The following is a 15090-nucleotide window of genomic DNA, read 5'->3' on the forward strand; positions in this document are numbered from 1 at the left end:
TGCTCTTTTTAAGTCGATCTCACTAGTGGCCGAGCGGTAAAATCTCCGAATACTTGTAGTGAGGTCCGAGGTTCGAATCCCGCGAACGGGCGTCATTACCAATATATCATTGGTTACTTCCAGAAGCATAAAATTTTAAGGCACACAAAATCTGTTTTAAATAAATAAATATATATATATATATATGTGGGAAACATTATGTCATGATATTCCCTAATCCCCTACTGTATGACGTATGCATTGCGTCAGCATGTGTTTCCCGCCTTCGGAAGAAGACGAGGATTAGCTGGCGAGCGGAGCAGACGTCGCTCGATCGCTCGTATACCATTTTCATTAATTGTAACCCTAATGTAATCTATATTTGTAAATAGTAATAAATGTGTGTTATTAACTATGGTCGTTGCCTTTCCCCACATTTTGGGGGCTCGACCGTGCCTTTTGTGCATGCGTTATAATCGAACCCTAGACACCAGCAATCACTAAAGACAGAAAGCTAACAAAGGCAAGATGTGCCTTTATGACGATTTAATATTCTTCTTCAAGCCAGACGACGTATGTGAATGAAGACGTGCCTTTATGACGATTTAATATTCTTCAAGCTGGACGACATATGTGAATGACGTTACATGCTACTTAACCGTTCTTCTGATTTTGGACGTTAAATCGAAATTCGATTTTGGATTACATTGGCTTGGCCAAGATATATATTGGATTATAAGGACTGCCCCGAAGTTAGGTAGGCCCATTTTTCCCTAATTCGTTCATAATTTATTAGTATTACGATTTTAAGCTATGTTTATACTGTTTAATTCTCATTCATACATACCCTATTTCATATTCATATTGTCCTATTTTACTGTTTAAAGAACTATGGCCCTAAAATTAGGTGATATCCCATTGATAGCGAATTCTCTTAAATATGGCACAACACGAGTTATTAAATTATTTAATACCGTGCTCGGATATTCCGATTTTGATCATTCTTCGCGAAAGAGAATGCGAAATTTTGCCGCGTTCCCGGACAGTTTCGATTTGGCAAAACATAAAGAACTTCTATTAAAAGATTTCTCTTTATCAGATTTTATATCAGTGGCGAATTTATTGCATTTGGAAGCTTCCACTAATAAAGATGTTTATTGTGAAAAAATTTTTCATGCGCTCACTAATCTGACGGATTTTTACAATTCCCTAGATGTTAGTTTTTTATCCGATGACGATCATTCAATTTCAAACACCGACATTGCACCGACGCCTGTAGGTCTAAGTTCTTCTGTTCCCCCTTCCCCTCCCTCCACGGCGCCAAGCCCAAATCGCGTTGTTTCTTCTGACGCGGAAGTAATAAATTTGAATTCGAGTAGCTCCGGTGTTTATATGACGGCGAACACCGAGATTCGCGAGATGAGTCATGATTTATGGTTTATTTTGAGAGATCTTTCAAACACTTGCAGAAACTTTTCAGGCAATGATTCCTATTCAGTCCGTGCTTTTTTCAACGATATAGAGGATAATTTCCAATTATTCCCAAATCTTACCGACCAGCAAAAATTAGTTTTTGCGAAACGACTTGTTGTGGGTACTGCTAAAACTTTTTTGTTTTCACAACGGAATCTCAATTCATACGACATGTTTAAAACAGTATTACTTAATAAGTTCTCCGATAAAATTACGTCTATTGAAATTCATAAACAACTCGAAAGAAGAAAAATGCGCTCGAATGAAAGCTCTTTGCAATATTTTATCGCAATGCGCGAAATTGCGAATCGTGGTGACGGTGTTATCGACGAGGCTTCTGTCATTCAGTATACCATTCAAGGAATACTAGTTGTACCCCATCCGATAAAATTATTCTCTACGGTGCAAAATCATATTCTGAATTCAAGGAAAAGCTACGCACTTATGAATCTGTAGTTACGACTAGACATACAAATATCTCTCATCCATCAAATTTTAAAAATACGAATAATGGCCCCAGACGTGGTACTGGACGAAAAAATTCAGACCAACAACACGACACGAAATTTAATAATACTGGTCCATCTAAAACTAAACCACAAACTTGTTTTAACTGCAATGAGGTCGGACACCTCTCACGGTCCTGTCTTAATCGTTCTCTTGGTCCAAAGTGTCTAACTTGTTGTCGTTTTGGACATAAATCTATGGATTGCCGCCCCACTACATCAAATGAGACTTCCACTCCACCTGCCAAAGTAAATACAGTACAAACCTCTCACGGTAATATGTGTAAAACTGTCGTTATACTCAATAGCACAGTTTCTGGATTAATTGACACTGGAAGTGAGGTCACATTACTGAACGAAAACACATGGATTCAACTTGGTACCCCACCACTTTCAAATAATTCTGGAGTGTTAACTGGTTTCGGATTCTCGAAAATTCCTATTATTGGCTATTTTCAAACCATTATCAACATTGATAATCAGGACTTTCCGGCTAATATTAGAGTTGTTCCAAATCATTCTATGCAATTTTCTCTTATTGTAGGATGTGACGTAATTAAAAATGCTAAATTAACTATTACACCAGACGGTATATATTTTTCAAAGCCTCCAGAGCAATGCTTTGAAACTGCTCCTGAATCTTTCATTTTTGCAATAAATGACGATGTTCCAGCTTTTGATATTGGTTCAAATGTTTCCAAAGAAACTCGTGCTGCGGCAGAACGTTTGCTGAATTCTTATATCCCAAATAAAACAAAGACAATAGATATTAAACTTAATATCACTCTATCCGATGATAAACCGATTTTTCACCCTCCTAGATGCCTTCCTTTTGTTGAACGGGAAATTGTTGACAAACAAATAAATGAATGGTTGAAACTTAAAATTATTGAACCTTGTTCATCTCCATATGCCAGTCAAGTTCTCGTGGTGCGTAAAAAAGACGGTACACCCCGTGTTTGCATCGATTATAGGAAACTTAATCGACTTTTAACTAAGGATCATTTTCCTCTTCCTCTTATTGATGACATTTTGGATAAACTTCAAGACGCGCAAATTTTTAGTACTCTTGACCTACGTAACGGCTTTTTTCATGTGCCAGTAGCGGACGAAAGTAAACCATATACAGCTTTTGTAACTCACAACGGACAATTCCAGTTTCTTCGAATGCCATTTGGTCTTTCAAATTGCCCTTCAGTATTCCAGCGCTTTATAAATTACGTTTTTCGTGATTTAATTGTCAAAGGTTATGTTTTACCCTACATGGATGATGTAGTTATTCCCGCCAAAAATGAAAATGAGGCCATTCATCGTCTCAACCAAGTACTCAAAAGTTGCTAGTGAATATGGTCTAGAAGTTAATTTTCGTAAATGTCAATTTCTTCACAAAAAAATCGAATTTCTTGGACATATCGTCGAAGGTGGTAAACTTTTTCCTTCCCCTTCGAAAACAAAATCTGTAATTAACTGCCCCGAACCTAAGAGTACGAAAGACGTCCAACGCTTTCTCGGTCTCACGGGATATTTTAGGAAATTCATCCCCTCATATTCTAGCATTGCAAAACCCCTTAGTGATCTCCTTCGTAAGGACACACCCCTTTCAATTTCATGCTGATCAGAAAGCCGCATTTCACAGATTAAAATATTTGCTTTCTCAACAACCAGTTTTAAGTATTTTTAATCAAAAGAGTCCTATCGAAATTCATACCGACGCATCCATTGATGGCTTGGGGGCAGTCCTACTACAAAAATCTATGAACGATAACAGCTTTCACCCTGTCTACTACATGTCAAAGAAAACATCGGACAATGAGCGTAAATACACCAGTTATGAACTCGAAGTCCTTGCAATTGTTGAAGCTTTAAAAAAGTTCCGTATTTACGTCCTTGGTTCACATTTTAAAATTATCACTGACTGCAACGCTTTTGTACAAACTTTAAATAAAAAGGAACTCAATTCGAGAATAGCCCGATGGGTTTTATATCTCCAAGATTTTGACTACGAAATTGAGCACCGTACCGGCTCAAAGATGGCTCACGTGGATGCCCTCAGTCGCAGTCTATCTTGCATGACTATCCAAGACAGTGTCCTTCTCCAATTTCGCAAAGCACAAGAAACCGACGCGCATATTACGGCTATTAAAGCACTCCTTCAAATGACGCCTTCGTATGATAACTTTCTCGTTAAGAACAATCTCCTGTACAAAAACGTCAACGGCATTGACTTACTTGTGGTGCCTGAGGATATGCCGGCAAATGTCAGTAGTAACCGGAGGTAACCGTGCTACGGAAGTGACGTCACAGAAAAGGGGCGTGGTCGCCGCCATCTTGAATCACGTGACAACCGGAAATGACGTAGATGGAAGGAATGACGTAGACGGAATGGCATCCTCAAAGTTTCGTTTTGATTCTGTGGCAACGATTTTATGTCTCAAAGTTTTTATTTTTTGTGGCATTGAATATATATTTTTAGGTTTTGTGGCAACGAACTCTTGAACCACGTGTTTGGAATGACATCATCCATTTCTTGTTGGGGCATGTTGTTTTACAAAATGGCGTCTGCCGTATCACACCTTTGTATGCCTCCGCTAAGGTGTATGGATACTTTTCTGTGAACCAATCAGATTCTTTGAAATATGACCTCACCGTCTCTTAACCAATCACCGTTGAGATGAAATAAAGAGTTCCTACCCGATAAGTTTATCCCGAGCAACGTTCCGCATTTCTTTCCTGCCTGTCGCCCTGAGTGTACGTACCTGCTTTTGCTTCGAAAATCTTTCTTCACTGCTTCGAATGGATCAGGCACGAAACAACAAAGAAGTAAGTAACGTTTTGAAAAGTTACTGTTTTTAGATTTTTAATCTTTAAATACTTACTTTATACTTAAAATACTTTATACTTAAAATACTTTATACTTAAAATATTTTTATACTTAAATACTTTTATACTTAAAAAAGAGTTGAATTTGCAATATGTGCTTAATTTGTCTTTACTTTTTTTCAGATGGAAAACCTATTTGAGAATGAACCTATGCCTTTGAACGATAAAGTGTTGAGCCATGAAAACCGCACCCAGATGTTCCCAATGAATCAGTTAGCTCTTGTATCAAAAGAAAAGCAGAAGAAACATCCCATTTCGAGAAAAAAGTACGTATTTGCGAAAATCTTATATATTAAAGTTGATATTGTATGTGACCCCATTTTTATGTATTATATACTAACTGTTTTAATTTTTTTTTCAGCGCAAAGGACTCTTCACCGAAGACGCTATTCCAGAGGAGCTCACTCACATGGGAGACAATGTCTTTGTGGGACCCAGCATTTACAAGGGAAAAGTGACTGTGCACATCCGAGAGTATGCCAAATATGGTAAAGCTTACTATCCGACAAGACGAGGAGTAAATTTTGAGCCATGGTGTTTGAATGTTCTCGCAACCAACATGACAGTGGAGGAACCAGACCTGCTGACACTGAATCTGGAATTGCCCAAGAATTTTGTGGTCACGTATAAAGATTCCCACTTCACTTTGAAGCAACTCTCTTCGACAGGAGATGAAAAAAGTAGCCTCAGCATTACAACGACGCAGTGGGAAGAACTGATGTCCAACTTTAGCCGTATCAGCGATATTGTCACCAACCTCGTTTATCAAAACATGAACTTTTGTGAAGCCTACGAAAGCGTATCCGACGAACCTGTCAGAGAGGAAAATCTACCCCAATCCTTTGACATTTCTATGGGAAGAGCGCGACTTCAAACCATTCTAAAGACGTCACTTGAAGAACTTCTTAATCAACAAGACGAACTGAAATATCCCCAGCTGAAAGACTGTGAAGAACTCGTTCATAAAACAGAAACTGTGAATGCCATTGCTCTGAGATTCAATGCTGTTGACATTGCCAGGCAATTTTATGGAAACATTTGGGGTGAAGAACCCTATTTAATGTTAGTGAAACCTGCTCACTACATTACCAAGGACTTTTTAAAATCTGTGTGTTTAAACCATGTACTCGATGAAGTAAGAAACACATTTTGTACTATCAATGGTGTCTTAGGTATTGAATACTATGAATATTTGTAAAATAATTAGGATGCTCAATAAATGTTATTTTATTTTACAACGATCTCATGACTGTCTCCAGGTTCAGACCTTATTTAAAAGAATTAATCTGTAATGATTACTTACATAAATTTTAAAAATACCTATTGAATACAAACCTATTGATTTTTATAGAATATAAATATGGTTATTCTTAAACATATATATCATTACTTGTTCAACCTTTGAGATGTTAAGTAGCATTCATTTTCTCTCTCTTGTTTTTTAGGCCTATTTTCTAAAATCTTTATATAGGTGAAACTAGGGTATTTTTTATCTGTTCTAGTTAAATATATATAAATAAATATCAGTGTACGTTTAGATCATAACAACTGTTGCAATGAACGCAGCTCTGTCTCAGACCTATCGGGATCCACAGGTCCCCGCAAGTTTCGGGGGTGTTGCTGCTTTGCATCGTGCTTTAAAAGGTCGCCTAAAAACAAAAGACATCCAGAAATGGTTGTAAACCAAGGATTCTTATACTTTGCACAAGCCTTTGAGGCACAAGTTTCCCAGGAACAGAGTCATCGTAGGAGGCTTAAACGAGCAATTTCAAACTGATTTAGTGGATATGCAATCCCTGGCCTCTTTTAATGATGGATATAAATATTTGCTGACCTGTATAGACATCCTTTCGAAATACGCTTGGGCTATCCCTCTCAAAGATAAAACATCCGTGTCCATCCAATCCGCTTTCGGAAAGATATTTTCGGAACGTACACCCGAATCATTACAAACAGATGCAGGGAAAGAGTTTACCAATAAACAAGTTCAAAATTTTTTGAAAAAAAGAAACGTTCGCTTTTTCACGACACATAATACAACCAAAGCTTCTGTCGTAGAACGATTTAATCGAACTCTAAAAACAAAAATGTGGAAATACTTTACCGAAATGAATACACGAAAGTACATTGATGTGATTGATAAATTGATATCCAGTTATAACCATACATGGCATCGCAGTATTAAGACAGAACCTGTATCCGTTATATTACAAAATCAAGAAAAAATTTGGAAAACGCTGTATAGTCAGCAACCAGTACAAAACCCTATTTCTTCAGATTTAAAGATTGGAGACACGGTACGCATCAGCCGAGAAAAAATGCTCTTTGAGAAAGGATACGAACAAAACTGGACACGAAAAATTTTTACAATCTATAAAATTATTCGACGGATTCCTGTTGTCTATAAACTGAAAGATCTAGCAGGAGAAGTTATACAAGGAACTTTTTACAAACAAGAACTTCAAAAGGTTTCGGACTCTGGTTATTATCCCGTAGAAAAAGTTTTAAAAAAGAGGAAACGTCGCGGGAAAATAGAATATTTTGTGAAATTTCAGGGGTACCCCGAAAGCTTCAATGCTTGGGTGGATGATGTGAGAAGGGTATAAAAGGCCCGTAAATTCTGCTTCTCTGTCATTTGAACGAAACATGTCTTTCTTTATCACACTGATCAGCGACAGCTCCATGCGTTTTTTTCCAGACAACAAAATATCACAATTTACCACTCAGCTTCCTACTCCGATGGATTTAAATAGTCAGTGGGAGTTATCTCTTGTGGACTTTATTTACCCTCACACATGGTATAACGTCCGAAAAGACAATAATTTATTTGGATTTGATTTAGGTGATGGAAAATTGGAAGGTCGAAGAGTGCCTCCAGGATGTTATGAAACGATACCAGATTTATTAAAAGCCATGAAAATACCTTCTCAAAAAAATAAGATTGAATTCAGTTACCATCCTGTTACGAAAAAAATGACCATTAAGACCGACGAAAACTGCAAAGTCATTCTTCACGAAGGATTAGCGGAGCTTCTAGGGTTCGAGCCGGGTGTTTACAAAGGATTGGAACAAAGTCCTTTTGTAGCCGATCCCAAAGTATCTTTTCCTGTCATGTATGTGTATTGCGATCTCGTAGAACCTCAAATTGTGGGAGATGTACAAGCCCCGTTGTTAAAAATTGTCACCGTAGAAGGAAATGACGGAGACATCATAAACGCTCATTACCCCCGGCCCTTTTACTTGCCAGTTATCCGTCAACATTTTCAGACTATACATATTGACATAAGACTTCACTCTGGAGATTTAGTACCATTCGAAAGAGGCAAAGTATTTCTTGTGTTGCATTTTCGTCTGAGACAAATTCTATAAAAGAAGCCTTCATCTGCAAATTGATTTCATTTGGATTGTGTATGCAAGATTAGAAGCATCAAATATGCGAGTGCCTTATACGTGTTGCACGAAAAAATTTGAAGATTATTATTTAGCTCAAACTGGAAATGGATTACCTTACTATCAAGGAACCATTTTACAGAAAGGTTATGGTATTGGTGGATTTTTTGCAAAGCTGTTTCGCAGTGCTATGCCGTTTTTGATGAGTGGAGCCAAAACAGTCGGAAAAGAAGCTTTGCGGACTGGAACACAAATTGCAAACGACGTATTGTCGGGAGAAAATTTTAAAGTCTCCCTCAAAACCAGATCTAAAGAAGCTGGCAAAAAATTAGCGAGGAAAGCAGTTCAGAAAGCAGACGAGATGATTGGTCACGGAAGGTTTAAAAGGAAGCGCAAAACCCCCAAACACTTCATTTCGTCTAAAGCCAGGAAGGTGCAACGACGTGATATTTTTGACTCGTAATGGCTTTTCTGGTAAAAGATTCTCCGGAATGCGCAAAATCCGAACTGGATTTATTTTCGTTACCTCCCACTCAAACAGTGATAGAAAAAGGTCAGTGGGTTGAATTTCATCCATTAGCCAATGTGTCGGAAGGAAGTCCTGTTGAATTCAATGTTTCTGGAAGCGGAGACGACTACCTAGACTTATCACAGACACAACTCTACGTCAAAGTGAAAATTTTAAAAAATGATGGCAAGCCAATCACGGCTGAAAGTAAAGTGGGACCTGTCAATCTCTTTTTACATTCTATGTTTTCTCAAGTGGATATTAGCTTAAATGAAAGACTCGTTTCCACCAGTAATAACACGTATCCTTACAGAGCCATGATAGAAAAATTATTGAATCATGGTTTTGATACGAAAATGTCTCAACTGTCATCAGAATTGTTTTTCAAAGATACAGCAGGACGTCTGAATGTTTTTGATATTCAAGACACTCAGCCGAATGAAGGATTCAACCAACGAGCAGAATTGTTTAAACTGAGTGCTTCGGTCGATATGATTGGCCGATTGCACAGGGACCTAGAGGCACATTTGCGGCCACATGGAGTTCCTTGGCCCTGTTCACAAGAGCTGGCCGACTGCGATTTCTCATGGCATTGATGGCACTCGTATCTTTTTTCAAATGTGCGAGGGCATACACAATGGCTTTGGCACAGCACAGTCCTTCCTCATCGTACGGAATAGACAAAATAGACTGTTTTCTCAATCTGTCTATGGAGATATTGATGACTCTCCGATTTCCTCCGGCACCCACAGGTCGTCTGATGGTGATGACATCCACCGCGAATCCTGAATCTAGCTCAATTTTGTCTTTCGACTGCATAACTTTCATCACGGCAGCCAGAATCTTTTCCACTGTTAAAGTCGAAACTGTCATGAGGGAAGTACTTATCGGTTTATCCAGCCCTTCTGCTTGGATACAAAATCGGATGAGGTCCGAGGGACCCAGATTAGTTGTCGTTCGGCGAATGAGCTGCTCAAACAGTTCCCGGACGGTGTCCGGAATTCGGACCATCGGGATGCGTTGTACGTTCTGAGGCAGCCGTTCCATATCTATACTAGCTCGGAAGGTAATCTCCTCGGCCTGATATTTATGGTTTCGGCGACGAGACTTTTCTTCGAGCACAATCGCCTCATCGATCTGAAAAATAAAAATAAGTTTCAGTAATAATGAAACATTTTCAAAAAGACATTATTTTAATAAATCATGCAAAAAAGAAAAATACACACCGAACGTTCATCGGAACCAGCCATAAAAACAGACCCACGAGCTGATGACGGAGAAGTCTAAAAATAAATAAATGCATTTTTAATACTGAGAAAAAATATTCTAATAAAATCTAAAAATGCTGAAATACTTAAATAAAGATATACTTAAATATTTACCTCAAATCCGGAGCCCACTTGATAATACAAGGGTAGATCCATAGGATTTTCCAGAAAAATCTGATCCACTTCATCGATTAACTATCAAAATAAAATAAAATACGTTTAAAATACATTCAAATAGTAATAAAATACGTTAAATAAAAAAGTGCGTTAAAAATACGTGTAAAAACTTACATCGTCATCTGAGTCCCGAAAAGGAAAGTCAGGATCTTCAAACAGGACCTGGCAATTAAAAATTTAAATAAATAAAAGATTCAAAAAGAAATAAAATTCGTGTTTAAAATAGTAATCTAGACATTAAGTACAAGCGAAAAAATACTTACATTAGATGCAGAATAAGTTCGTTTAGCAGACATCGTGTACAAGAAAACGAAATGGCGCAGGAAAATGACAGAATCAAAATGACGTTCACTCAGCAAGAATCAGAGTAGAAATGATGAAATCGTCAAAGCTAGCGAATTTATAGGCGATATATAAGAAACAAACACGCTGCTTGGCTGAAATAAGATAGATATTGTTAGCGGAATGCTGATTGGTTGTTAAGATTGTATACGTTCGCCACGGCGGATGCAGAAAGCGTGAAGCGGTTTCGACAGACTGCAACGTGAAAGAGATGACGTTTACCTGTTCCCCCCCAGCCTATGACGTCATGGTGATTTTTGCTCCAAACGCAAAAATAACAGGTTTGATAACATGAAGAGCTTAGCCGAGCGGTAAAGCGCTAGACTCCCATCCCAGAGACAGCGAGTTCGAATCTCAGCCGCGGAGTTACTTTTAAAATTCAGGGAAAATAATATTAATTTCCACAAAAATTCATTAAAGGTAATAAGTAAAATAATGATGTACTAAATAGTTAAAAATAATAGTTAATAATTAAAAAGTTAAAATTAATGACGTATTAAAAATTAATCAAATAACAAAATAATATTAATCACATGTCAAATAATTAAAAATAATTAATTAAAAGTGATGTCATTCCAAACACGTAGTTCAAGAGTTCGTTGCCACAAAACCTAAAAAATAGTTGTCGATGCCACAAAAAATAAAAACTTTGAGACATAAAATCGTTGCCACAGAATCAAAACGAAACTTTGAGGATGTCATTCCGTCTACGTCATTCCTTCCATCTACGTCATTTCCGGTTGTCACGTGATTCAAGATGGCGGCGACCACGCCCCTTTTCTGTGACGTCACTTCCGTAGCACGGTTACCTCCGGTTACTACTAATGTCATTAAAGCAGCTCACGAACGAGGCCACTTCGCCGTAATCCGCACTCAAGAACTTTTAAACAGCGAATATTTTATCCCAAATCTGAAAGAAAAAATTGAGCGGTGTATCCATAACTGCATCCCATGCATCCTCAATAATCGAAAGCGTGGCAAACAAGATGGACTACTGCAACCCATTGAGAAAGACGACGCACCCTTGCACACGTACCATATAGACCACCTAGGTCCCCTTGCCACCACATCAAAGAAATACAAACATATTTTGGCAGTTATAGACTCGTTTACTAAATTCGTGTGGCTTTATCCGACAAAGTCTACAGATGCAGATGAAGTTATCAGTCGGCTGGAATCTCAAAGATCAGTCTTCGGAAATCCTTCACGGATTATCTCTGATCGAGGCCCTGCATTCAAATCCACTGCATTTGCAAACTATTGTGACACACAGAGAATAAAGCACGTTCTTATTACAGTTGGCCTCCCACGATCGAACGGTCAAGTTGAGCGTTTGAACTCCATTATTATTGCTGTCCTTTCTAAACTCTCCATAACCAACCCTGAGCAAAGGTACCGCCATGTTCCCGCCGTGCAACAAATTATTAATTCAACTTTTCAACGTAGCATCAATTCCACGCCCTTTGAACTTCTCTTTGGGACTAAAATGAAATCGCAAAACGACATAAACATCGCTGCTCTAATCGACGAGGAGATCAAATCTGCATTCATTCAGCAACGTGACGATCTCCGTAAGGACGCAAAACAGCAAATCTCTAAAGTGCAAGACGAAAATCGCCGTTCTTATAATTTGCGACGAAAACAGGCACAAAAATTTCAACTTCATGACCTTGTGGCTATCAAACGAACTCAGTTTGGCCCTGGTCTAAAACTCAAACAGAAATTTCTCGGACCTTATAAAGTCATCAGGCTCAAACAAAATGACACATATGATGTGGAAAAATGTGCATTTTCGACGGACCATCCAAAACATCCACTTGTGCTGAATACATGAAGCCCTGGTCCAACAATATTTAACGTATCATTTGATTTTTATTCAACTGTCAGCATTATAGGTCCTCCTGAGTTTGGACAGATGACACCTGAGAACTTTCTAATAATTTTTTTTCCTCATATCAACTTTTTAATTCATTTTGTCATACTAATGTTCTTTTTATTTTTAGTTAACTGCTGTGGTGTGTTTAATCTATTTTTTTGCTCCATTTGTGTAAGTATACTCAGCTTTGTATCTACGGATTATTTTTTTTCATACCTATGTTACTATATTATAATTTTTTTTTTAATTTGATGATATACTATGTTGCTTCAGGCGAGGTCGCCTGTCCGGTCATGATGGCCGAATGTGGGAAACGTTATGTCATGATATTCCCTAATCCCCTACTGTATGACGTATGCATTGCGTCAGCATGTGTTTCCCGCCTTCGGAAGAAGACGAGGATTAGCTGGCGAGCGGAGCAGACGTCGCTCGATCGCTCGTATACCATTTTCATTAATTGTAACCCGAATGTAATCTATATTTGTAAATAGTAATAAATGTGTGTTATCAACTATGGTCGTTGCCTTTCCCCACATATATAACTATATTATAAATACATTAACAGATGCAGTGAAAGAAATTGCAGCACATATTCCTATTTATACTCTTTTTAAATCGATCCCGCCAGCGGCCGAGCGGTAAAATCGCTGAACACTGGAAGTTCGGTACAAGGTTGGAATCCTGCAAACGGGCTGGCTGCATGGACGTTTTTGGGGTTTTCTCCATGTATACGAGCTAGTTTTCCTTAGAACGTCCTCCACGAAGGCAACTCTCACTTAAGGCAGATAGACCTCGAGGCTTTGCCGTAATTACATAAAGCCCAAACCAAGCACTTTTTAGATCTGAATAAAATACAGGAAACTGATGTAATATCTAAAAGTAGACCACATTAAAAAATCTGATAACTAATTATAAATCATGCATTATATTATTTACAAGAATTTAGTTTAACCGAAAATTATATAGGAATTTAACTTGTCTTATACAGGAGAATATAAAAACTATTGGAAATTGACATTGATATCGGTACAGTTAAAACTACTTAAATAAATTTTTTAACTCAAAGCAATTTAATGTAAATGTTGAATTTAGGATGTGCATAGTTTGAGTTATATACTGCAGATTCTTTAATGCATATCTAATGTATTACATTTTTATACACTACAAATTAAAATAAAAGTAGAATGAAATACATTAAACAATAATATATATAATATAACAATAATATATATACAATAATATATAATATATACAATAATATATAATATAAACAATAATATACATACAATAATATACATTAACCAATTTAAAACATAAAATTTATAAATTTATAAATTACTCATCAAATCATGAAGTTAAGTACATTAATATATACATTAGTTTAAAAATTACAATTTTAAATTAAAAGTATGCACCCCTTCTTTATATGTGAAATAGGAAAATACCAAATATATTACTTTTACTAAAATTGAATTAAGGCATTGGTAATGTAGAATAAATAAATAATGTAGCATCAAATGCGTTATTTCTATGGCGAAATACTCGAGTTTTTCACAAATCTTAAGAAATTAAAATATCTATTACGTACACTTCCAAAAACAATCCGTGACCAACGCCGTCCTCAGTTTAGCTCTAAAACGACAGTCAGAAACATAAACGGCAGCTGTCTAGCTGACGGAAAAATTTCCGACGCGTCGATCTCTGTAATGATCGAGACGATGACACCAGACTCGCTCTCTGTCGAGTAGATCGCAAAAAACGACCCGTTCTTTTATCTCGACGGTGTCCAGACTAGGGGCCAGACATACCATTGACTGATCCAGTAGAAATGATTATTTATTTAACTCTTAAGCAATTTATATTTTAGAAAAATTTTAACCAGTTAGGAGAAATAATTGAATAAAATAAAAGGTATTCTTTGACAAAATAAACTCACAATTTTCCTTCAAAACATTATGCAATATTAAGCATTATATTGAATTCATACTGGTAAGCATAATCATTTACATTGTATAATAGAATAACATACCCTCCCCGAGGAGAAAAAAAGAAAATAATATTTAACAATTTACACTTTGCAAGAGCATTCCACACAGAATAAGCATTTATGAACTTAGTTACGCAAACAAAATGATACTAATTTCTTATTGCACATTTTAATTTTTGAGTTTTGAGATGAGAGAATAAACCGGAATGATACTAATTTTTTATTGCACATTTTAATTTTGAGTTTTGAGATGAGAGAATAAACCGGGTAAAATATTTAAAAATAAAAACAGGCTTTACATCTTAACAGACAACTTATTCCAACAACGTAGTAATGAAACCCAATTAATTGCACCTGATACAAAAATCTTAACGATAAAAAAAAAATTTCTGCTTTAATTTAATTATTTAACTAATAATATATTTCCCTAGCCATTCTAATTAAGTTATCTATAACAAGAAAAAAAATTTCTTAAATACAGAAGAAATAGTGTATAATAAAATAAATCAACCATTAACTATTGAGAAAAAAATATAAAATCACTTAGCTGTCGCTTCTAGGAGGCCTGGTTGGTAAGGTGGTCAAAGAAGAATTTCTTAATTTAACAAGTCACAACTTAAAACCCTGATGGCTTGCAGAAAGTTCTATGGAAACTATTGTCATTGAATTTCTTGAAGTATAAGCGTAAAAATCACTTCAAACTT

The 15090-nt window shown here is 36.7% G+C and overlaps 1 protein-coding gene and 1 long non-coding RNA gene across 2 annotated transcripts; one reads left to right on the plus strand and one right to left on the minus strand.

The window, feature by feature from the left end:
* The first annotated feature begins 4151 nt into the window (after window positions 1-4151).
* Window positions 4152-6076, plus strand: LOC146999526 (uncharacterized). The gene is made up of 3 exons (XR_015039794.1): window positions 4152-4778; window positions 4962-5104; window positions 5200-6076. It is a non-coding gene; the product is annotated as an uncharacterized LOC146999526 (long non-coding RNA).
* A 3128-nt stretch (window positions 6077-9204) lies between these two features.
* On the minus strand, window positions 9205-10555 carry LOC118195101 (uncharacterized). The gene is made up of 5 exons (XM_085810227.1): window positions 10445-10555; window positions 10296-10343; window positions 10119-10199; window positions 9963-10019; window positions 9205-9873 (listed from the first exon to the last, which is right to left on the minus strand). Exons 1-5 carry the CDS (start codon window positions 10475-10477, stop codon window positions 9205-9207), a joined length of 888 nt encoding a protein of 295 aa, XP_085666353.1. The 5' UTR covers window positions 10478-10555.
* Window positions 10556-15090: the final 4535 nt, after the last annotated feature.

This window comes from Stegodyphus dumicola, chromosome 1 (assembly GCF_044657685.1).
Source record: "Stegodyphus dumicola isolate Sdum_Otavi_A_Nest chromosome 1, ASM4465768v1".
Taxonomy (NCBI): Eukaryota; Metazoa; Arthropoda; class Arachnida; order Araneae; family Eresidae; genus Stegodyphus; species Stegodyphus dumicola.

What these genes read in the sequence shown, in the direction of transcription:
- LOC118195101 (XM_085810227.1), bottom strand. Translation starts at nt 10,477, where the DNA reads ATGTCTGCTAAACGAACTTATTCTGCATCTAAT. An exon ending in TTCGGGACTCAGATGACGAT is followed by an intron (nt 10,200 to 10,295) that starts GTAAGTTTTTAC and finishes TTATTTTGATAG; the next exon opens with TTAATCGATGAAGTGGATCA. An exon ending in AAGTGGGCTCCGGATTTGAG is followed by an intron (nt 10,020 to 10,118) that starts GTAAATATTTAA and finishes ATTTATTTTTAG; the next exon opens with ACTTCTCCGTCATCAGCTCG.